Source organism: Bacillus rossius, chromosome 3, assembly GCF_032445375.1.
Source record: "Bacillus rossius redtenbacheri isolate Brsri chromosome 3, Brsri_v3, whole genome shotgun sequence".
In the NCBI taxonomy this organism is placed as follows: Eukaryota; Metazoa; Arthropoda; class Insecta; order Phasmatodea; family Bacillidae; genus Bacillus; species Bacillus rossius.
Genome location: NC_086332.1, coordinates 1484990 through 1508626, shown reverse-complemented (window position 1 = coordinate 1508626; position 23637 = coordinate 1484990). Strand labels below are relative to the sequence as shown.

At 47.3% G+C, this 23637-nt stretch overlaps 3 protein-coding genes across 6 annotated transcripts; 2 read left to right on the top strand and 1 right to left on the bottom strand.

The window, feature by feature from the left end:
- Positions 1-1009: 1009 nt before the first annotated feature.
- LOC134529995 (uncharacterized) lies at positions 1010-1399 on the top strand. Its single transcript, XM_063364521.1, has one exon. The coding sequence runs from the start codon at positions 1010-1012 to the stop codon at positions 1397-1399; it is 390 nt and encodes a 129-aa protein (XP_063220591.1).
- A 47-nt stretch (positions 1400-1446) lies between these two features.
- On the top strand, positions 1447-1836 carry LOC134529994 (uncharacterized). Its single transcript, XM_063364520.1, has one exon. It carries the CDS (start codon positions 1447-1449, stop codon positions 1834-1836), a length of 390 nt encoding a protein of 129 aa, XP_063220590.1.
- A 1217-nt stretch (positions 1837-3053) lies between these two features.
- On the bottom strand, positions 3054-23637 carry LOC134530069 (esterase E4-like). Of its 4 annotated transcripts, none has more exons than XM_063364625.1 (12): positions 23587-23637; positions 22962-23300; positions 21945-22094; positions 18087-18218; positions 17151-17310; positions 15350-15535; positions 11145-11350; positions 8856-9030; positions 7045-7223; positions 4507-4657; positions 3565-3691; positions 3054-3337 (listed from the first exon to the last, which is right to left on the bottom strand). In XM_063364625.1, exons 1-12 carry the CDS (start codon positions 23620-23622, stop codon positions 3157-3159), a joined length of 2022 nt encoding a protein of 673 aa, XP_063220695.1. In that variant the 5' UTR covers positions 23623-23637; the 3' UTR covers positions 3054-3156. The 4 variants fall into 4 exon arrangements, with proteins under 4 accessions (XP_063220695.1, XP_063220696.1, XP_063220697.1 ...); XM_063364626.1 differs by having other exon boundaries at positions 22977-23300; XM_063364627.1 differs by having other exon boundaries at positions 3054-3691; positions 22977-23300.

The window sequence follows — 23637 nt, the reverse complement described above, 5'->3', positions numbered from 1 at the left end:
CCTGGCCCTGCTCTGCTACCAGGCCTGTCCCCACTCTGCTACCAGGCCTGGCCCTGCTCTGCTACCAGGCCTGGCTCTGCTCTGCTACCAGGCCTGGCCCTGCTCTGCTACCAAACCTGGCCCTGCTCTGCTACCAGACCTGGCCCTGCTCTGCTACCAAGCCTGGCCCTGCTCTGCTACCAGGCCTGTCCCTGCTCTGCTACCAGGCCTGGCCCTGCTCTGCTACCAGGCCTGGCCCTGCTCTGCTACCAGGCCTGGCCCTGCTCTGCTACCAGGCCTGGCCCTGCTCTGCTACCAGGCCTGTCCCTGCTCTGCTACCAGGCCTGGCCCTGCTCTGCTACCAGGCCTGGCCCTGCTCTGCTACCAGACCTGGCCCCACTCTGCTACCAGACCTGGCCATGCTCTGCTACCAGGCCTGTTCCCGCTCTGCTACCAGGCCTGGCCCTGCTCTGCTACCAGGCCTGGCCCTGCTCTGCTACCAGACCTGGCCCTGCTCTGCTACCAGGCCTGGCCCTGCTCTGCTACCAGGCCTGGCCCTGCTCTGCTACCAGGCCTGGCCCTGCTCTGCTACCAGGCCTGGCCATGCTCTGCTACCAGGCCTGGCCCTGCTCTGCTACCAGGCCTGGCCCTGCTCTGCTAACATGCCTGGCCCTGCTCTGCTACCAGGCCTGTCCCCGCTCTGCTAACATGCCTGGCCCTGCTCTGCTACCAGGCCTGGCCCTGCTCTGCTACCAGGCCTGGCCCCACTCTGCTAACATGCCTGGCCCTGCTCTGCTAACATGCCTGGCCCTGCTCTGCTACCAGACCTGGCCATGCTCTGCTACCAGGCCTGGCCCTGCTCTGCTACCAGGCCTGGCCCTGCTCTGCTACCAGGCCTGTCCCCGCTCTGCTAACATGCCTGGCCCTGCTCTGCTACCAGGCCTGGCCCTGATCTGCTACCAGGCCTGGCCCTGCTCTGCTAACATGCCTGGCCCTGCTCTGCTACCAGGCCTGTCCCCACTCTGCTAACATGCCTGGCCCTGCTCTGCTACCAGGCCTGGCCCTGCTCTGCTACCAGGCCTGGTCCCACTCTGCTAACATGCCTGGCCCTGCTCTGCTAACATGCCTGGCCCTGCTCTGCTACCAGGCCTGGCCATGCTCTGCTACCAGGCCTGGCCCTGCTCTGCTACCAGGCCTGGCCCTGCTCTGCTACCAGGCCTGGCCCTGCTCTGCTACCAGGCCTGGCCCTGCTCTGCTACCAGGCCTGGCCCTGCTCTGCTACCAGGCCTGTCCCCCCTCTGCTAACATGCCTGGCCCTGCTCTGATACCAGACCTGGCCATGCTCTGCTACCAGGCCTGGCCCTGCTCTGCTACCAGGCCTGGCCCTGCTCTGCTACCAGGCCTGTCCCCCCTCTGCTAACATGCCTGGCCCTGCTCTGCTAACATGCCTGGCCCTGCTCTGCTAACATGCCTGGTCCTGCTCTGCTACCAGACCTGGCCATGCTCTGCTACCAGGCCTGGCCCTGCTCTGCTAACATGCCTGGCCCTGCTCTGCTAACATGCCTGGCCCTGCTCTGCTACCAGGCCTGGCCCTGCTCTGCTACCAAGCCTGGCCCCTCTCTTCTACCAGGCCTGGCCCCACTCTGCTACCAGGCCTGGCCCTGCTCTGCTAACATGCCTGGCCCTGCTCTGCTACCAGGCCTGGCCCTGCTCTGCTACCAAGCCTGGCCCCTCTCTTCTACCAGGCCTGTCCCCACTCTGCTACCAGGCCTGGCCCTGCTCTGCTACCAGACCTGGCCCTGCTCTGCTACCAGGCCTGGCCCTGCTCTGCTACCAGGCCTGGCCCTGCTCTGCTAACATGCCTGGCCCTGCTCTGCTACCAGGCCTGTCCCCACTCTGCTAACATGCCTGGCCCTGCTCTGCTACCAGGCCTGGCCCTGCTCTGCTACCAGGCTTGGCCCTGCTCTGCTACCAGGCCTGGCCCCACTCTGCTAACATGCCTGGCCCTGCTCTGCTACCAGGCCTGGCCCTGCTCTGCTACCAGACCTGGCCCTGCTCTGCTAACATGCCTGGCCCTGCTCTGCTACCAGACCTGGCCCTGCTCTGCTACCAGGCCTGGCCCTGCTCTGCTAACATGCCTGGCCCTGCTCTGCTACCAGACCTGGCCCTGCTCTGCTAACATGCCTGGCCCTGCTCTGCTACCAGGCCTGGCCCTGCTCTGCTACCAGGCTTGGCCCTGCTCTGCTACCAGGCCTGGCCCCACTCTGCTAACATGCCTGGCCCTGCTCTGCTACCAGGCCTGGCCCTGCTCTGCTACCAAGCCTGGTCCTGTTCTTCTACCAGGCCTGGCCCCACTCTGCTAACATGCCTGGCCCTGCTCTGCTACCAGGCCTGGCCCTGCTCTGCTACCAGGCCTGTCCCCACTCTGCTACCAGACCTGGCCATGCTCTGCTACCAGGCCTGGCCCTGCTCTGCTAACATGCCTGGTCCTGCTCCCTGCTGCAATTGTCCCTTTGTCTGCCAGCACAAGCATGTCCTATCTGAGTTCGGTTATCATTGGTCGTGTGCGGTGTTTAATTAAGTTAGTTACGTAGGTAGCTTAGGTTTTTGCTGCATATCGACGAGTTCTTATTGCATCCAACTGCACTATTTCGTGGATGGTGATTGCAGTCGAGTTTCTGTCAGTGAAGATGAATTTGGCAGTTACGTTTCTGCTTGCAGTCACTGCAAGATTGATGACTTCAGGGAAAATAACTGGTTTGTATGAGCTGAAAACCAGCTTCTGTCAGCCTGGAAGTGGTGAGATGTGACCTAGTCATATTGCTGATCGGAGTAAAGTTCAATAAGATATGTGTGTGTGTACTCTGTACAGCACCAGGCAGTTGCAAAGGCATCACAGCTAATATAAGAAACATCTTCAATATTACCATGTACTCTCTTATTCTAGAAATCGTACAGTTATTTAGTATGTTTTGTTCAGTTATTATATATTTTTTTTGGTGCGGAGCATTTATTTCTGTGGATTTAAATATTGTGAACTACAGTATTTTCTAATGTACTGATAAAAATTTATATCATACGAACAAAATGTATTTATTTTAAAATAACACATTATCATCACATTTTCCATGATAAAGATTTTCCATACTTATAATTTTAAAATGTTTACAAGTAATATTATACTTTACTAATCTTAGTATTATTATCAATGTCTGCATAAAGTTTGTCCCAGAATACAGATTTCTTCGGTCGTAGTTTTCTGAGGTCACGTGTGCTGAGTTCTGTATCGATGTCAAGATACGTCTGACTGTTCAAGTTGAAAGGGTTCCAGCTGACATTCAGACCTTCAGTCGGGTTTCTGGGGAAAAAAAAATTATTTGCTGATTATTTGATAAAACATAAAATGCAATTAAAATAATAAAAAACAAAATGTTAAAAAAATTTATGAATTTTGCTATGCTTGAAAGAGTTTTAATATAAATACGTTCCATGTGGATAAAAGTTTTCTGAAGTTTTAGCAGGTTGCTTATACAAAACATTACAAACATCTCTTATCCTATCACAAACATAAATACTACAGCTCACCCAGTCTTGGCGAAGTTCGTCCACATTGTGGTCATGAGATTCCTTATGGCTTCATCCTTGGAACTGGGTTTGGAATTTATCCTTTTTATCCAAAACAAATGCCCCAGATCATCTGTATGAGCAGCACCTACAAAGAAGGAAGAAAAACTGCTGTTTCCTGCAATCTTAATCGTATATCCAGTGCATTGTAATTGTTTGAAAATACATCACATTTATTTTCTTTAAGACCATTTTGACTGGCTAATACATAGTTTTTTATGTGTTTCTTTAAATATATATATATATATATATATATATATATATATATATATATATATATATATATTTAAAGAAACACATAAAAAACTATGTATTAGCCAGTCAAAATGGTCTTAAAGAAAATATATATATATATATTACATGTATACAGGATGTCCGTGAAAGACTTCACGTTATTTTTTTTGATCAGATAGAGAATAAATTTCTGAGACAGGAAGTCTGCCGATTTTTCATCTGACCCATAGGTAATTAGTAATGAATTAAAATAGTTAACCAATGATTAGCGCGCTCTAAGAGAAAGAAGAAGAGTGGGGGGACTGTGCGTACCGGGAGAGAGAGAGAGAGAGAGAGAGAAGCGCGAGGTACTACTGCTTACTGTCTATCACGGCGCGCCAAGAGTATAAGGGGACAAGCAGCAGTAAGCAAGCATGTGTGTGTGCGCGTGTGTGTGTGCACGTGTGTGCACTCATCATTGGTTAACTATTTTAATTCATTACTAATTACCTATGGGTCAGATCAAAAATCATAACTTCCTGTCTCAAAAATTTATTCTCTATCTGATCAAAAAAAAAAATAACGTGCAGTCTTTCACGGACACCCTACATATGTATGGTTTGCCAAATATTATGTTTTGAGTATGTGTATGCATGTTGACCAGCTAGTATAAAAGTATAAAACGTGTACCTCTGAATGGGTAGCCGTAGTCGCAGAACTGGGACAAGCTGATGTCCCCCACGTAGCTGAACTGGTAGACGTACACTGGAGCCGAGCTTGTTCTCAGGAGATGTCTGGCGCTCCGGCGCGCACCCAGGATGAACCACTCATCAGTCGCCAGCTGCACAGAAACACATTACACTTTCCTGAGCTCACACTTTACACTTCACTGTTTCTAGATTCACAGGTAGTATTATGCTTACTTGAGGATAGTACTTGCTAAGGATAGTATAGTTAAAGATTTAAATGTGTAATGTTTCCAAATGTAAAATAATTATAAAAACTGTCGTGAGGCTGCCAGGGATGTGGCAGGCTAGCCGCTACATGGAGGGGCACTATGCTGGTAGCGCCTGTCCCTCCACCCCTCCATGGACTTTGCATTACCGGTGGCTTTCTGACCCCCACCCTTCCCCTCTCTTCACTCCTCCAGCATTTATCCATGAAGTCCAGGAGCATCTCCGTTTCTCTCGAGGATTGGGCAGAGATTAGAAAAGGATCCAGATGAAGCTTAAGTTCTGTTTCTGGGTGAGGGAGGTAAAGCCTAAAAAAGGAGGGGGGGGGGGGGGGTAAATCACTGTACTACACATACCAACATGGCGGCCACTTGATTACAAATTGTATAGTCTGTACTTGTATTTTGGGTTAAAATGCAGAAGATTTATGTGAAATTGATGGAATTTAAGAAATGTTCATGATATATAGAGACAAATTACTTCAGAAAAATTTTTTTAGAACAAAAACTGTGCAAGAGTCTATATATAGCAACAAAAAAAATTACACATATTTTATATCGTCCAGTGGTATTATAGTGCATTGAAAGTAAAATTGAAGAAATATGGAGAGGCCGAAAAGAAATGAAGGCACAAGAAGATATGCGAAACGAGCTAGTGGTCATGCAAGAAGATATGCGGAGTGAAATAGTGGCTGCCCAAGAATAAATAAAGAAGATGGATGAAACTAGCATTTAGCTTGAAAATAAGGTGCAGTGTTTGGGGCAACATCTAGCCGAACAAGAAGGACAATGCCACAACGGCTGGCTCAGCTTGAGCAGGCAACCTAACAGCATGTAGCTGTAGCTGTAACTGAATAATGTCGACGAATGAAATATACATAAGAATGAATAAAAATCTAATCCTCCTCAATCATACCTTCAAGAAATTTTAAAATAGATAATTTAAAATAAAAAAACTGAATTTTATTAAATTATAAGAAAACTAGATATATTAAGTTACAAATAGCATATCACACCTAATATACTACTGCTACACACCAGAAGAGTGTCTCCAGGGAATTAAAAGTTTAAGACTCTACTGAAGCCATTTCAAACACTCCAGAAACCCTTCAGGAATTTGAGGCTGCCATAGAGGCTTGTGTAACATTGCCTATCCACGGGCGCCTGCCGAGTTACAACAGTTATTACTAGTGCACATCCATAGATGGACTCGGGGATGCAGAAGTAGAGCAACTCTTCGTTTGGCCTGCCAAAAGAAGAACTGCGATGTCCTTATCCATGCAATGCCTTGAGAACACAGCAAAAAGACGAGGATAACGCAACTGTAACCATATGATGAAGAAAATTCCAGTAACACACCAAAAATGAAGGTGGTATCGCATACTACAGCAAAGCTTTATCTAAGCCTGAACTCTACTATTACGCACAATTAAAGAACTTCTACCGTAGTTAATTCCCTGCAGCAATTCCACAAGTATTTACATGAGAGTAAATCCCTCGTAGGCACTGAACATGCTGCACTCTAGAGGCTGCTGCAGTCCCAGAAGTCAGAGGGACAACTTGCTGGGTTAGGGACATGGCTGGCCAGTTAGGCCAGCACACCGGGAATTCCATCCAAAACAGAGCCCCCCCCTCTGCCTACCTGGAGGCGGATAGTGCCTGTGCCTCCACCCCTCCCTTTACTTACATGGACTTCGCAAACGTTCTCGAAGCTCTGAGTTTTAAGTCGACTTTGAGCTAAGTTGACTTCTGAGAGCTACTTGACGAGGCCTTTCCATGTGCCAAACACAGAAGTATAAAAGCGGGATCGACCTGCGAAATGCAGTGAAGTGAAGATGGTTAGTGACCCATGGCAAGCGATGGCAGATGATGAGATACGGGCTTCTTGTACAAGATCGGAGTCACGGCTCGGTGTCACGACGTGGCGGACGAAATAACAGTGCGTGAAATGTGTTGGGACCAAGTTGTGTGATAAGAGAAGAAAAGTATAGAGAGCCACTCTTGAGATGAGCTCCAGTGGGGAGAGTAAATATGGAGCCTAATGTTATAGAGCAATTTTGTTAAGAAGGTCTGAGGAAGTTGCAAGACCTAACATGTAGTGCCCATGTGGGTTGTACATTATTTATAGCAAATCTCCAACAAAACTCATAAAACCCTATGGATTAAACCCTGACGTATCATACTTCTTGCTTCACTTCTCATCATAACACTTAACACTACAATTTTTAAGTGCTCAATTACTGTTTTAAAATTATGTAAGTGTTTGATTGATTTACAGTCACTAAATCCTGAATGTTGTTGGTTGTCAGAGCGCCTTCGCCGAAGTACATGTTCTTGATCTCGGCAGCCAGCTCCAGTGACTTGGACGACCCCAGAGGAAGACCGAGATCTGGAGGAACGAATTGCTCCATTTTCCTTGACAGCTCTTCCCACAAGCTTTCGTTGCTGATGAGGGCTGAAACAAATTATTGCCAAACTACTACGGGTGTGCGTCCACAGTATTGTGTTTATTTTATTCAAAAAGTGAGTGTGGAAGTTTTCTTTACAAATACAGTAGTTTTTTGTTGTTGGTAAATTAGGAGTTTGCGATTTTACTGAGTAACCACATACATTACATAGCTACTGTTAACATCATGTTATGACTTAAATCGATTCTCCCCCCCCCCTTCTTTTTAAACCCTCCAAGATATACAACATATTTGGATCAAAATACATGGTAAGAGTTCAGTGTCATATTAGAATGTTTGTTTAATTGTCTTCGTAGAGATGGTTAGCAAATAAAACTGATACAGCGATTATCTCTGTAGCTTGCCAGAGCATATGCTTCTGGAACTAACGGTTATGTTTGAATTTAAGATTCTAAGGCAATCCTTTGTGGAATAAAAAAATCGTGATCTAGCCCAGAATAATAAGGGCAGCAGGACCGACAATTTCTGCGACATATGCAGAAAAATGGTAAATGATAGTTTATAGCATTCTCTTCAGCTTGTTATGGAAACTAAAACACAAAGTGTTTATTCTCTCAGCTAAATACAATGAATTTGCTATTTAAGTCTATATAGTACTTTACTTTTTCACCTATCTACCAGTTTCCAAACTACTTAATGATTTATAGGTTTATGCCACATCGATGAAAATTTAGTGCCAGATGTTTCGGCATGCCAAGTTGTAGCCATCCACATGTGCGAGTAACAATCTGAGGCTGGCTGCAACAAAGTATGCCGAAATGTGGGGCACATCATCCTGATGAATGTGACTTCTACCCATGAGCCAAGAAGTTGTAGCATAAGTTCTATACTCAATTTTCTTAAATTAGAATATACTTTGATAACATAAATGTGAGCACATCAGTTGTTTCAGGTAGTAATATCAAAGCAGGCTGCTGTCGGACAGTTGGTCTAGCCACTATGGTCTCTTCCACCCTAAAGACCACAACCCTCCACCATGTCTTCTGGCAAATGTATGTTGAGGCGCACACCTGTACTATTGTTCTGTGACCCATACCTTCTAATCCACATAACGTCACTCGTATAGCGTAGCATCACCACAGGGAACCTCCTGATTACAATTCGAGTTGATGTGAAGTGAGCGAGGAAGGAATGAAATGAATATGTAGAAGTGATAGGATTGGTGTATTTTTAACCTCGCTGCTGCTGGAGTTAATGGGAAGTGAGTGAAATGAGTCGTAGTGATGGATTCACAAACTAATCGACTAATCTCCTAGGAATAGCGAGAAATTACTTGGTGGTGGCTCAGGTACTGCCCATTCCAAAATGCTGAGCAACTCCACAGCTATTGCATGTGAATTTTTCCAATTGTATAGTCACAGCAGCTATCAATTTTTGCAAATAGCACTTTAAAAATTAATATATTTAAGCATGTTGAGAGTAAGTGAGTTGAAAGACAAATTCTTTGGTGTTTTCACTTAGAGAATATTTTTCAGTGATGAACTTCTCATTTGAGGTAATAATGTAAAGGTTTTATAAATATTTTGCCCTGAAAATACATCATTCATGCATATCTGATAAGGTATATTTTAATTATATAAATTAATTTAGTATAGGCTAGGACTATTTATAATATTTACCTGTATACGACATTTTAGTTTCTGCTGAGGTAAATCCGGTAATGTAAGGGACATGTTGGTATCTTCCCGACTTTAGAATGTTGATAGGAGAGTCCGGTAGGAAGATGTCTCTGCTGTGGGCTGAGGGTTCCTCCTTGGTTGGTTGGAACGGAATATCTACACTTCTAAGAAGATCCTGAGAAATGAGCAGATGTGATTCCTTTGTAAGCATAAATGGCAAATTTGGTTGGTATTAGCATTACCTAGTTACTATCCACTATCGAGGTCTTGTCAGTAGCTGTGATATCTTCAGTTTCTTTATCCAGGACATTAAGCTTAATAGTTTTGCACCATTAAATAAAATTATTTTTCTGTATGACTAATACAACCAATTTGCACAGGAACACGAATTTCTGCCCCCAAAAGTTAGCTTAACTTACATTCTAATCACGTGCCCAAGTAACAACTGTTGTACGCCCTTTATGATGGCTCGATGCCGGGCACTTGATCTTTCACTTGGACTTAACCTCAACCTAGAACCTCAGAAGAAGTTAGTGCACCTGGCCAAGAAAGACTACGATCTTTATGATAAATATTAGTTTGATTACGATTACTCAGACACATGCTGTTTTAAAATCTATCATATTGACGCAATTCGAATTCTCATTTCTCATATAATTTGTTACATGAAGGGTTATTGTTGTAGAATAAAAAGCAACATCACAATAACGAAATTTCAAATGATATTTTAAGAATATGTGGCCCAATGCAATTTCCCTTGTACATTGTACGAGAGACTCCAGAAAAAATTAAAAACGAGAAACCAAATTTCGATACTATTGAAGGCTTAAAGGCTTAAAGGCGAGGAGGGAGAGCCATAGCATGGCTGGGACTGCGGTAAGGTGTTTGGGAGCAGGTTTAATTACTGGAAATACATTAACATATGATTAACATTTGTTTTTAATACTGAAGTGTTAAAGAGAAAAAGTATGACAGACTATGTTTGTTTTTACGTTTACAAGTTTCACTTTAATAGTGACATTAATAATTGACAAAGAAAATACACGATGAATATTGAGGTGGACGAGCCATCTCTCAAGGCCAAGAAAAATGCAAGCGACACCTGCTTAACAGTGCATGGTCCCTAATCGGACCATCAAAAGGGACGTTATGTCCGGACAAGACAAACTCCTCAAATACGGAAAAGTTACATCGAATGAGACTTCAAAGACAAAAAAAAATACGCGAACAACAACATAATGCGTGCCAGGAAGTTACATGCTATTACAAAATTACTTAAATTATTTTACGTACTTTACGTACATTTTACGTACGTCGACACCTCAGGAGAGAACAATTACAACAAGTTAGTTCATTAAGTAAATTCAGTTAAGCCAAACATTATTTTCTAGGTGGTGGCCGAAAGGGAATTTAAACAAGACAACCTATTATTTTACGTTACATTAGGGCAAGGGCCACCGCCTCACTTGCAAACAAGAATAACAATTACATTATTTCCCCCGAGGTCGCTCTCGCACGTCGTTACAATATAAAGTTTAACAGACTACATGCCGCAACCGACAATGTAGCCACTCAAGCTACTGGACAAGACCAGTCGAGACGAGTGAATCAGGCTAACAAGAACGAATTACTACCTAACGGCAGCTTTTATTAAATCGGCGCGGCACAGCGCGCATGAGCCAACCCCAGGAGCGGAGGCGAGGAGAAATCAAACACACACTAGGAGGGGGAAGGAGGAAGGGGGGGAGGTGCGCCGACGTCCGCGCAGACGCGCGAAGTTGGTGATAGCGGACTCGACCGCTACACTATACCACTCATAAATAAATCAATGGAGAAGTGAAAGGCTGTACCAGGCAACTTAAAACCCACACCAAGCCACTTTAGTTGACTTAACATGCACTTGTAGTATCCCACAGCTAACAATGACAGTGTCATGTGAAATGCTGATGTCCCAGAGTCACATATTGGCCATCAGCTATCTCTGCAGACAGCATTGATGCCACCGCAAACATAAAAATATATTTTGTGGGCCAAAACTTGTCGTAACAATAAACAATCACAGCATGGAATGGTTTCCAGAATGTTGTGCGTGCATTACTCTTTTCAGTTACAGGAATTTGCAAACAAATTGATAGACCCTTGTTTAAGTAGGGTTTTTTTTCTTCAAATTCACGAATAAGGAAACTCTTCAATCCAGGGGCATGCTTTTGAAGGGTGTTAGCACTAACAGACCATATGAAGAGATGATATAAAATGTATTACAACTGCAATGTTCAACTATTGACTTACTTCTTCTGTTAGCGCTCCCAGCTGAGAGGAGACGAGCTGCTCCACAGAAGCGGCTTTCAGAAACCTTGCAAGTTCATCCTCGTCATTGGTTGTCAGCCCGAGCACCCGCCCCAATAGGAGAGCACGCTCTCTGGACAGGTTGGGCTCAGCGTAGGTCCAGCGGTCAATGGCGTTCCCACTGTGCGCTATGACCCCGTGGAAAAGACCTGGGAAAAATTATGTTATCAATGAACTATTGAAAAGAAAATATAAATTTGAAAAAAAAAAATCTTTCAATTTATGATTTTCAATCAAGAATATGTTACACCACACATTACTCATATTACAAAAAAAAACTATGAACAGAAATTTCCTATAATAATGAACAGAAACGTTTTCAATGCCCAGATGACTTCGCCCTCTCAAATTGGTACTTTTTTGTGTTTTGTCATGATAGTGTGGTTTTAACTTAATAAAAGCTGTAAAGGGGTAAACAGCACACAATAAATCACTAAACGTCATCTACATAACAGTCAAAGAGTGACAACCGGAATGTTCGAGTGCCGCCTGCGCTTGCCAGTCGTTCGTCTGGTGTGGCGAGGGTGAGGCGTTTAGCCTGAAGTGTTTCTTTGAGGTCAGACATCTGGTGTGGCGAGGGTGAGGCGTTTAGCCTGAAGTGTTTCTTTGAGGTCAGACATCTGGTGTGGCGAGGGTGAGGCGTTCAGCCTGAAGTGTTTCTTTGAGGTCAGACATCTGGTGTGGCGAGGGTGAGGCGTTCAGCCTGAAGTGTTTCTTTGAGGTCAGACATCTGGTGTGGCGAGGGTGAGGCGTTTAGCCTGAAGTGTTTCTTTGAGGTCAGACATCTGGTGTGGCGAGGGTGAGGCGTTTAGCCTGAAGTGTTTCTTTGAGGTCAGACATCTGGTGTGGCGAGGGTGAGGCGTTTAGCCTGAAGTGTTTCTTTGAGGTCAGACATCTGGTGTGGCGAGGGTGAGGCGTTCAGCCTGAAGTGTTTCTTTGAGGTCAGACATCTGGTGTGGCGAGGGTGAGGCGTTCAGCCTGAAGTGTTTCTTTGAGGTCAGACATCTGGTGTGGCGAGGGTGAGGCGTTTAGCCTGAAGTGTTTCTTTGAGGTCAGACATCTGGTGTGGCGAGGGTGAGGCGTTTAGCCTGAAGTGTTTCTTTGAGGTCAGACATCTGGTGTGGCGAGGGTGAGGCGTTTAGCCTGAAGTGTTTCTTTGAGGTCAGACATCTGGTGTGGCGAGGGTGAGGCGTTCAGCCTGAAGTGTTTCTTTGAGGTCAGACATCTGGTGTGGCGAGGGTGAGGCGTTCAGCCTGAAGTGTTTCTTTGAGGTCAGACATCTGGTGTGGCGAGGGTGAGGCGTTCAGCCTGAAGTGTTTCTTTGAGGTCAGACATCTGGTGTGGCGAGGGTGAGGCGTTTAGCCTGAAGTGTTTCTTTGAGGTCAGACATCTGGTGTGGCGAGGGTGAGGCGTTCAGCCTGAAGTGTTTCTTTGAGGTCAGACATCTGGTGTGGCGAGGGTGAGGCGTTTAGCCTGAAGTGTTTCTTTGAGGTCAGACATCTGGTGTGGCGAGGGTGAGGCGTTCAGCCTGAAGTGTTTCTTTGAGGTCAGACATCTGGTGTGGCGAGGGTGAGGCGTTTAGCCTGAAGTGTTTCTTTGAGGTCAGACATCTGGTGTGGCGAGGGTGAGGCGTTTAGCCTGAAGTGTTTCTTTGAGGTCAGACATCTGGTGTGGCGAGGGTGAGGCGTTCAGCCTGAAGTGTTTCTTTGAGGTCAGACATCTGGTGTGGCGAGGGTGAGGCGTTCAGCCTGAAGTGTTTCTTTGAGGTCAGACATCTGGTGTGGCGAGGGTGAGGCGTTCAGCCTGAAGTGTTTCTTTGAGGTCAGACATCTGGTGTGGCGAGGGTGAGGCGTTTAGCCTGAAGTGTTTCTTTGAGGTCAGACATCTGGTGTGGCGAGGGTGAGGCGTTCAGCCTGAAGTGTTTCTTTGAGGTCAGACATCTGGTGTGGCGAGGGTGAGGCGTTTAGCCTGAAGTGTTTCTTTGAGGTCAGACATCTGGTGTGGCGAGGGTGAGGCGTTTAGCCTGAAGTGTTTCTTTGAGGTCAGACATCTGGTGTGGCGAGGGTGAGGCGTTTAGCCTGAAGTGTTTCTTTGAGGTCAGACATCTGGTGTGGCGAGGGTGAGGCGTTCAGCCTGAAGTGTTTCTTTGAGGTCAGACATCTGGTGTGGCGAGGGTGAGGCGTTTAGCCTGAAGTGTTTCTTTGAGGTCAGACATCTGGTGTGGCGAGGGTGAGGCGTTTAGCCTGAAGTGTTTCTTTGAGGTCAGACATCTGGTGTGGCGAGGGTGAGGCGTTCAGCCTGAAGTGTTTCTTTGAGGTCAGACATCTGGTGTGGCGAGGGTGAGGCGTTTAGCCTGAAGTGTTTCTTTGAGGTCAGACATCTGGTGTGGCGAGGGTGAGGCGTTCAGCCTGAAGTGTTTCTTTGAGGTCAGACATCTGGTGTGGCGAGGGTGAGGCGTTTAGCCTGAAGTGTTTCTTTGAGGTCAGACATCTGGTGTGGCGAGGGTGAGGCGTTCAGCCTGAAGTGTGTCTTTGAGGTCAGACATCTGGTGTGGCGAGGGTGAGGCGTTTAGCCTGAAGTGTTTCTTTGAGGTCAGACATCTGGTGTGGCGAGGGTGAGGCGTTTAGCCTGAAGTGTTTCTTTGAGGTCAGACATCTGGTGTGGCGAGGGTGAGGCGTTTAGCCTGAAGTGTTTCTTTGAGGTCAGACATCTGGTGTGGCGAGGGTGAGGCGTTTAGCCTGAAGTGTTTCTTTGAGGTCAGACATCTGGTGTGGCGAGGGTGAGGCGTTCAGCCTGAAGTGTTTCTTTGAGGTCAGACATCTGGTGTGGCGAGGGTGAGGCGTTTAGCCTGAAGTGTTTCTTTGAGGTCAGACATCTGGTGTGGCGAGGGTGAGGCGTTCAGCCTGAAGTGTTTCTTTGAGGTCAGACATCTGGTGTGGCGAGGGTGAGGCGTTCAGCCTGAAGTGTTTCTTTGAGGTCAGACATCTGGTGTGGCGAGGGTGAGGCGTTCAGCCTGAAGTGTTTCTTTGAGGTCAGACATCTGGTGTGGCGAGGGTGAGGCGTTCAGCCTGAAGTGTTTCTTTGAGGTCAGACATCTGGTGTGGCGAGGGTGAGGCGTTCAGCCTGAAGTGTTTCTTTGAGGTCAGACTTCTGGTCAACTGGAGGCGGAAGCTCTAAACCTTGGTTCTCTGGTTCCTGTGTGGCGGTAGAATGCGCAATTCTCTGAAATACATGAACTTTTTGTATCCTAACCCATAACTGGTGATGCCTGTCAGCTTGCAGTGTTTTCTCTTAATGAAGAAGTTCCTTACAAGGTTCAGGTCTGATGGTGGCTTGTCTCTTCAACCTCAGGTGCAGCATTTCTCACTCGTGGCTGTCTCTTCATGGATTGCGAAAACCAAACTAAAATAGCAATTAACCATGCTTTAAACACTCCAGGTTAGCAACTGCAAGTAAAGAATATCATCAAAATCATATTTATACACAAATGTAATTTAAGTTCTTTACCTACATGTGAGCCAGCCACAAGAAACCGATACTTCTCCTGAAAGTCGAAGCCTGGAGGTGTAAAGCTATTCGTGTGAACACTTTCCCCATTTTACTCTTGTTTTAACATCGTCCCACAGTGACCATACCGGGCATAGGTTCTTGACTAAGTATGGTGTTTGGGCACGTTGATTACCCATAATGCAAGGCAGTGCAAATTTCATTGACAACATGCGTAAGATATCTGTGTGTTTTAACATGAACAGAAATATGCAATTTCTTAAAGTTGAGTCAAAAAGGTCGTTAGTGTTGGATCTGACTGCCCAATGAATGCTTAACAAGGAGAAAGCAGCATGCAAAAGAGCATGCATAAAGATGCATATGTACGCTAGTTCATTACATACCAGTAGATAACAGGGGCAGAAGGAATGGGATAAATTAATAAGATGAAGAAGGGTAGGATGATATGTGGAGGAGTAAGTTGGGGAAAGGAGAGAGAGAGTGTAGTGAAATATTGTATGGTGAAGAGATAAAAAAGGGAATCGATAGTTGATGTCTGAGGGTAGTTGGAGAGGCATCAAACGAAAGAGACTAAGCAAGTGAAGTGGTATTTGTTGTTGTCATTGAATGTTGTGTTGGCAACGCAGCACCACATGACTCACCCTTGGCTGCCGGAGACAGCATCAGGTAATCGACACTGGCTGCCCCAGAGCTCTGGCCGAAGATGGTCACCCTGGCCTTGTCTCCTCCGAACTGAGCGATGTTGGTCTGGACCCACTTGAGGGCCGCCACCTGGTCCTTGAAGCCGTTGTTCTTGGACACGAGAGAGCTGGTCACCCCGAGGAACCCTGCAGCCAGTGACGGATGTTACAGACAGGCCTTGCCGTCAATAGCATTCACCAAGTCACTCGGAAGACATCAGAGCTTCACCTCGGCGATATACAAACCAAATTTTTAGTTTCATTAGAAACTTAGGTAATGCATTTTTCATGTCGGTTAGACAAGGGTTTTTATCAAGCACAAACCTTTATTTTTTAAAAATCTTAAAAGCACTCTGATAACTACTTACAAAGTAGATAACACCATAATGCTATTTCTTACTAAGTGAACCAAATCCTTATAAGTAAGAACCAATACATAGCTTTGAGCACTTGGGGGTTGCCGAGCGTTCTTTGTCCTCTGCATAGTTGTTGATTCTAATACCTACTCACTATGGATCCAAAATCATTTGTAGAAAATATCTGTACCTTAGTGTCAAACCAGCCGAGTCCAAATTTGTTTTATATGAATCGTCATTCACTCAAAATATTTTTTAAAGGATCGAGCCTGTGTTAAATGTTTTAGTTGAGTCAAACAAAATTAAGTCTGGTTAAAATGTTATGTACCTGTAACTGTTGGAAAAATGCCGCCATTTTGAAACAATAAATAACGAGTTCTGTCTTGCCGGCCTTGCGAATGAGGAGGTTAATGGACAATACAGTATCATTTAATGGGAATTTTTTTTAATTCTCTTAAGTTGCCTGATTGTGACTTAGGAACTTTTAATTCTGAGGTACAGATATATTATTCTAGACTCCTGACGAATACAGTTTGTCTACTTTACTCCGCTGTGTGATCACTGACTCATGGAGTTGGATTAATTTTTTTAACAGTTTCTAGCATCTGTTCGGATGATTGCCAGTGTAGATCCTCAACAAGGCCTCCCTTAAGCCGTGACCACCGGCTGCTAGTCGGTGGCTGGCGGGAAGTGCATTTCCCCGAGGAATAAGTATCCGAGAGGCCTTGTTGGAGTGGAGCCGGTGGCAGTGCAACACTCCCGTGATCTGCCTTGATTCCCTTACGAGCTCACTGACCATCATGCAATTATTAAGGTAACTTGCTCAATAGTCACAGGTTGAAGACGAGGTTCGTGTGTAAATAGTTTTTGGGAGGCTACAACCAGTGACGTAGCTAAGATGACTGGCGCCACTGGCCAGAATTTAAAATGGCGCCCCCTGTCGGATTAAAAGAGGGGGTGGTGGGGGGTTCAGTAACGCGGCGGCCCCCCCTCCTGCTCCGGCGCCCCTGGCGGGGGCCATCCCTGCCACCCGCTTGCTGCGCCACTGGCTACAACTGGAGTGGTGCAAACCATATGCAATCTCTTCCTTCACAGGTACCTACATGCGTATATGTATTCAAAAACTAAAACAAACATGAGGTGATGCCAGGAGGACGAGTTGTGATGAATGTGCTGCATCCCTCAGGGACCTCAACTCTCTGTCGAGGGTGGTAGCAGCAGGGGGTCGTCTTACTAATCTTAGTAACGATAAGAAACAGCCAGCATTTTGTATGTGGATGGATTTCACATGCTTTTATCGTTATTTTTAATGGGGTAAACACACATTTGGGTAGAAATCTCTTAACCAATGTTTTCTCAGTCTGAACCACAGCAGCAGGAAGGCAGTAGTCGCCGGTGTTACTCGCCTAGCACTCCCAGCCGGTAGTTGAGAGTGACGAGGACAACATTCTTCCTGACCAGGAAGTCGGGGCCGTAGTTGATGCTGTTGCCAGACCCGTAGGTGTGTCCGCCGCCATGGACCCACACCATGACTGGCAGCAGCCCGGCGCGGCGGGCTCGGGGCAGCTGCAAGCACACGGCCGTCAGCGCGCTCTTGTGTCCGGGTTCACAAGTACTGCAGTTTACTGGAGCTCAGATGCATGCTATTCATTACAGGCGGCAACGCATACTACCAGAAGAAATCAAGTAATATACAGGCATGTTATTGCACCGTGAATTGAGGTCATAATTATGCTAAAAAAAATAATTCTATTTCGGGAAATCTAAGATTTAAACAAAATAAAAAATTATTAATTATTAAAAATCCAAAAATATTTAAGCTCAATATTTATAAAATATTAACAAAAAATATAATTTTCGAAGAACAAAATAATGTCTGGAAATTACAGTTACAACAAAGAAATTAAACAAGCTAATACGGGTGTATAAGAACGTTAGAAAAATATCAATAAAAGTTAACAATATTAAAAATAGTTTTAATTTACACTATTATTATGCTAAGTGAAACATGGTATGATTTAAATGCAAAATAGTTTAAAGGGTTATCTTCTAAAGTATGCAAAACTTTTAAATAAAAAAACTTGTGATGTGCCTATATTAAAAACCTTTGTAAAACACATTGGAATTAATTTTTAAAATGACTGTAACTTAAAGATATTATTATTCTTATGTATTGAAAAATATTAATTAAAATAATTACATAAAAAAAATATGATTAAGAAGCCCTGTCAACCAAAAATAAAATTTCAGATAGATTCCTGCAACAATGCAAATTAAAAGATTTAAGATATCATTTTTATAAATCTAGTAATAAAATAATTGTAAACACAGAATCTAATTACCTTGGGCGTGTAGACGTTAATGAAGAGACAATCCTCTGACCCTCTGATTGGTCCATTGTCGTACTGCGGGCAGATGGATCCCTCGACAGTGGCGTCCCTCACACCTCTCCAAGACTGGGCTTCTCTGGGCGCCTGCAAGCAGCACAGAAGTGTGGACTACACAAGCACGGCCCAGCTGTGGAGGAGAGCCTTGTCCCAGACTCCTGACTCCTGACTCTTGACTCCTCTGGGCGCCTGCAAGCAGCACAGAAGTGTGGATTACACAAGCACGGCCCAGCTGTGGAGGAGAGCCTTGTCCCAGACTCCTGACTCCTGACACCTGACTCCTCTAGGCGCCTGCAAGCAGCACAGAAGTGTGGACTACACAAGCACGGCCCAGCTGTGGAGGAGAGCCTTGTCCCAGACTCCTGACTCCTGACTCTTGACTCCTCTGGGCGCCTGCAAGCAGCACAGAAGTGTGGATTACACAAGCACGGCCCAGCTGTGGAGGAGAGCCTTGTCCCAGACTCCTGACTCCTGACACCTGACTCCTCTAGGCGCCTGCAAGCAGCACAGAAGTGTGGATTACACATGCACGGCCCAGCTGTGGAGGAGAGCCTTGTCCCAGACTCCTGACTCCTGACTCTTGACTCCTCTGGGCGCCTGCAAGCAGCACAGAAGTGTGGATTACACAAGCACGGCCCAGCTGTGGAGGAGAGCCTTGTCCCAGACTCCTGACTCCTGACACCTGACGCCTCTAGGCGCCTGCAAGCAGCACAGAAGTGTGGATTACACAAGCACGGCCTAGCTGTGGAGGAGAGCCTTGTCCCAGACTCCTGACTCCTGACTCTTGACTCCTCTGAGCGCCTGCAAGCAGCACAGAAGTGTGGATTACACAAGCACGGCCCAGCTGTGGAGGAGAGCCTTGTCCCAGACTCCTGACACCTGACTCCTCTAGGCGCCTGCAAGCAGCACAGAAGTGTGGACTACACAAGCACGGCCCAGCTGTGGAGGAGAGCCTTGTCCCAGACTCCTGACTCCTGACTCTTGACTCCTCTGGGCGCCTGCAAGCAGCACAGAAGTGTGGATTACACAAGCACGGCCCAGCTGTGGAGGAGAGCCTTGTCCCAGACTGCTGACTCCTGACTCCTCCGGCGCCTGCAAGCAGCACAGAAGTGTGGATTACACAAGCATGGCCCAGCTGTGGAGGAGAGCCTTGTCCCAGACTCCTGACTCCTGACACCTGACTCCTCTAGGCGCCTGCAAGCAGCACAGAAGTGTGGATTACACAAGCACGGCCCAGCTGTGGAGGAGAGCCTTGTCCCAGACTGCTGACTCCTGACTCCTCCGGCGCCTGCAAGCAGCACAGAAGTGTGGATTACACAAGCACGGTCTAGCTGTGGAGGAGAGCCTTGTCCCAGACTGCTGACTCCTGACTCCTCCGGCGCCTGCAAGCAGCACAGAAGTGTGGATTACACAAGCACGGCCCAGCTGTGGAGGAGAGCCTTGTCCCAGACTGCTGACTCCTGACTCCTCCGGCGCCTGCAAGCAGCACAGTGTGGACTACACAAGCACGGCCCAGCTGTGGAGGAGAGCCTTGTCCCAGACTCCTGACTCCTGACTCTTGACTCCTCTGGGCGCCTGCAAGCAGCACAGAAGTGTGGATTACACAAGCATGGCCCAGCTGTGGAGGAGAGCCTTGTCCCAGACTCCTGACTCCTGACTCCTCTGGGCGCCTGCAAGCAGCACAGAAGTGTGGACTACACAAGCACGGCCTAGCTGTGGAGGAGAGCCTTGTCCCAGACTCCTGACTCCTGACTCCTCTGGGCGCCTGCAAGCAGTACAGAAGTGTGGATTACACAAGCACGGCCCAGCTGTGGAGGAGAGCCTTGTCCCAGACTCCTGACTCCTGACTCCTGACTCCTCTGGGCGCCTGCAAGCAGCACAGAAGTGTGGACTACACAAGAACGGCCCAGCTGTGGAGGAGAGCCTTGTCCCTGACTCCTGACTCCTCTGGGCGCCTGCAAGCAGCACAGAAGTGTGGACTACACAAGCACGGCCTAGCTGTGGAGGAGAGCCTTGTCCCAGACTCCTGACTCCTGACTCCTGACTCCTCTAGGCGCATGCAAGCACCACAGAAGTGTGGATTACACAAGCACGGCCCAGCTGTGGAGGAGAGCCTTGTCCCAGACTCCTGACTCCTGACACCTGACTCCTCTAGGCGCCTGCAAGCAGCACAGAAGTGTGGATTACACAAGCACGGCCCAGCTGTGGAGGAGAGCCTTGTCCCAGACTCCTGACTCCTGACTCCTCTAGGCGCCTGCAAGCAGCACAGAAGTGTGGATTACACAAGCACGGCCCAGCTGTGGAGGAGAGCCTTGTCCCAGACTCCTGACTCCTGACTCCTCTGGGCGCCTGCAAGCAGCACAGAAGTGTGGATTACACAAGCACGGCCTAGCTGTGGAGGAGAGCCTTGTCCCAGACTCCTGACTCCTGACTCCTCTGGGCGCCTGCAAGCAGCACAGAAGTGTGGACTACACAAGCACGGCCTAGCTGTGGAGGAGAGCCTTGTCCCTGACTCCTGATTCCTGACTCCTCTGGGCGCCTGCAAGCAGCACAGAAGTGTGGATTACACAAGCACGGCCCAGCTGTGGAGGAGAGCCTTGTCCCAGACTCCTGACTCCTGACTCCTCTGGGCGCCTGCAAGCAGCACAGAAGTGTGGATTACACAAGCACGGCCTAGCTGTGGAGGAGAGCCTTGTCCCAGACTCCTGACTCTTGACTCCTCTGGGCGCCTGCAAGCAGCACAGAAGTGTGGACTACACAAGCACGGCCTAGCTGTGGAGGAGAGCCTTGTCCCTGACCCCTGATTCCTGACTCCTCTGGGCGCCTGCAAGCAGCACAGAAGTTTTAACTACACAAGCTCGTACTTTAAAAAGTCGTGAAAAATCCTAAAATTGATCTAAATTCCTCATCCACCAGCCGCCATTAAACTGCCGATGCTATCTTGGCCGCCATATTGTTTTCAGTAATCGATACAAGGAGCGCTAGTATCACTTAGTACACACATCATCTGCTAGAGTGCATTGTGACCATAGTAGTTCCATTTTTATCCGCTAGAGTGCAACAGTATTTAGTACCATAGAGTCCGCCATTTTTTGGCCATTGTGGCCGCCATCTTGAAAATTAATAGTTATGAAGCAAAAAATATATATATAAGAAAATTTCCAAAATTCATCAGAAATTGCTGCCGAGGTCCTGATCATAGTCCACGAGCGACGATTTTTCCCGAACATAGCCTATTCCTCACGACTGGAAAGCCAACAAGCCATCAAACCATCAAACCGTAGTCCCAAACAATGTCCAAAACATACTTTTATATACTACTTATAATGTATTCGTTGAATTGTTGCTGAAATAGTTTTGAGCAGTGAAAACAATGTATATAATCGCGTAGCTCGCGAGAGCCCTCTACATGAATGTTGAGGAATGGGGGATACATACTACTGACTGTAGCTGGTGACGAGCTATTGATGAACGCACACATGGGAGTGACATAACCTGCACATTCTATGGCACCAGCACGGCAGCACCTCCCTGAGTCACTGCGACTCCATGACACGAGTCCATCACCTTCATGTAGTCGCAGAGAACTACGAGGGAACTGCTCAACGTATTAGTACTTAAAGATGGTTCAACATTATTATTATTTTTAAAACTTCAGTGGCTTAAAGATAACTTTTATATTTCAAATAAACCTTGAGTAGGTAGTTTACATTTGTAAGCGTTTGTTCAGAAAATATTGCTTAATTTTATGTAGCCTATTAATGCAATCAAATACACATAATAATGGCTGAAATATTGAACATGTTTTCGTACCTGGAAGCGGAGGTCCCCCACGGGAGGCCGGGCGTAAGGTACTCCTTGGAAACTGTAGAACACGCCTCCTGTCTGCTCCGAGGTCACCTTCCTGCCCCGCAGGTAGCCCTGGGCCACGCTCACCACGGGGCAGTCGTCCCCACGATCTCGCTGAGGACAAACAACCAGCAGAGGTAAGACACGGACGTGTAGTCCACGCGAGACTGGCCACTCAGTATCCTCCCCCACGGACAAGCAGACAGGCGCGCGAGGCAGTGGGGTGGACACGGGTCATCTCGGCCAGAGGGACTGGCAGTCTCGCCTGGGGTGGATGCCGGCACTCAGCAGGTAAGCCATATCGCTCTCATTTTAACAATTGCGTGAATGAGCGAAGAAAAACGAAAACAATAGCCTAGTCAAGACAGCATGATCATCCGAAGGAAGTACCTGGATGGTAGTACATGGGATGGTAGTACCCGAGTGGTAGTACCTGGGATGGTAGTACCTGTAAGGCTATAGCTGGGTGTCATTACCTGGGATAGCAGTACCATGGAGGCCAGTACCTTATGTATCTGTACCTGGGAGGCAGTAATTTGGAGGCAGTACCTCGGATGGTAGTACATGTATGTCATTACCTGAGTATCACTACCTGAGGTTTCAGTACCTAGGAGAAAGTTCCTGTGATTGCAGTACCTGGATGGTAGACCCTGGGTGTCAATACCAGAAATGGTAGTACCTAGGATGCAGTTCCTAGGAGACAGTATCTGGTTATACTATTGGGAGGCAGTACCCGGGCTGGCAGTACCTGGGCTGGCAATACCTGGCTGGCAGTACCTGGCTGGCAGTACCTGGGCTGGCAATACCTGGCTGGCAGTACCTGGCTGGCAGTACCTGGGCTGGCAGTACCTGGGCTGACAGTAGCCGGGCTGGCAGTACCCGGGATGGCAGTACCTGGGCTGGCAATACCTGGCTGGCAGTACCTGGGCTGGCAATACCGGGCTGGCAGTACCTGGGCTGGCAATACCTGGCTGGCAGTACCTGGGCTGGCAGTACCTGGGCGGCGGGGGCTGTGGTGTTGTCCTGCACGTTGGACAGCGTGGCGATGAAGCACAGCTCCGGGACAGTCTGAGAGACCACTCCTCCCAGCCACAGCAGCAGCACGCCAGCAGACAACATCCCGCCAGGCGCCGGGTCGACAACTGCGCGGCCTGTGGTCGTGCGAGGCCTGTATGCCCGCGGTGACGTCACAGCTCCTGGAACCGCTTCCCGGGACTCCCCTCGGCCCGCTTTTCCTGTTGTGCGCCCTGCCCGCGGCTCACTGACTCCCGGTCCGGCGCCGTGCAGTGGCGCACATTCGAGCAGGCCCCCCACATCGTTCTGTGGGCCCCGTTGCTAGAAGTCATTATTCTCCCCCCCCCCCTTTTTTTTCTAACAGAGATAAAAAGAAATATTTTATTTTTTTCCTTTATGTACATTGTTTTAGTTTTTTTTTTTTTTACCTTTTCACAATTATTTTTAAAACACATTAAAACTAGTTTTAAGTCAGTGTGTCGATTGTCAACGTAAATATATTTAGAATAATGGCAAATAAAAATAAATGAGTGTAAGTGTTCTGCACTGTCAACATGGTGTCACGTCAATTGGTGGTGGTTTTGTTACTCACAGTTGTAGATTCAGACACGTTCTGTACGCACAGCATATTACGAATAATGTT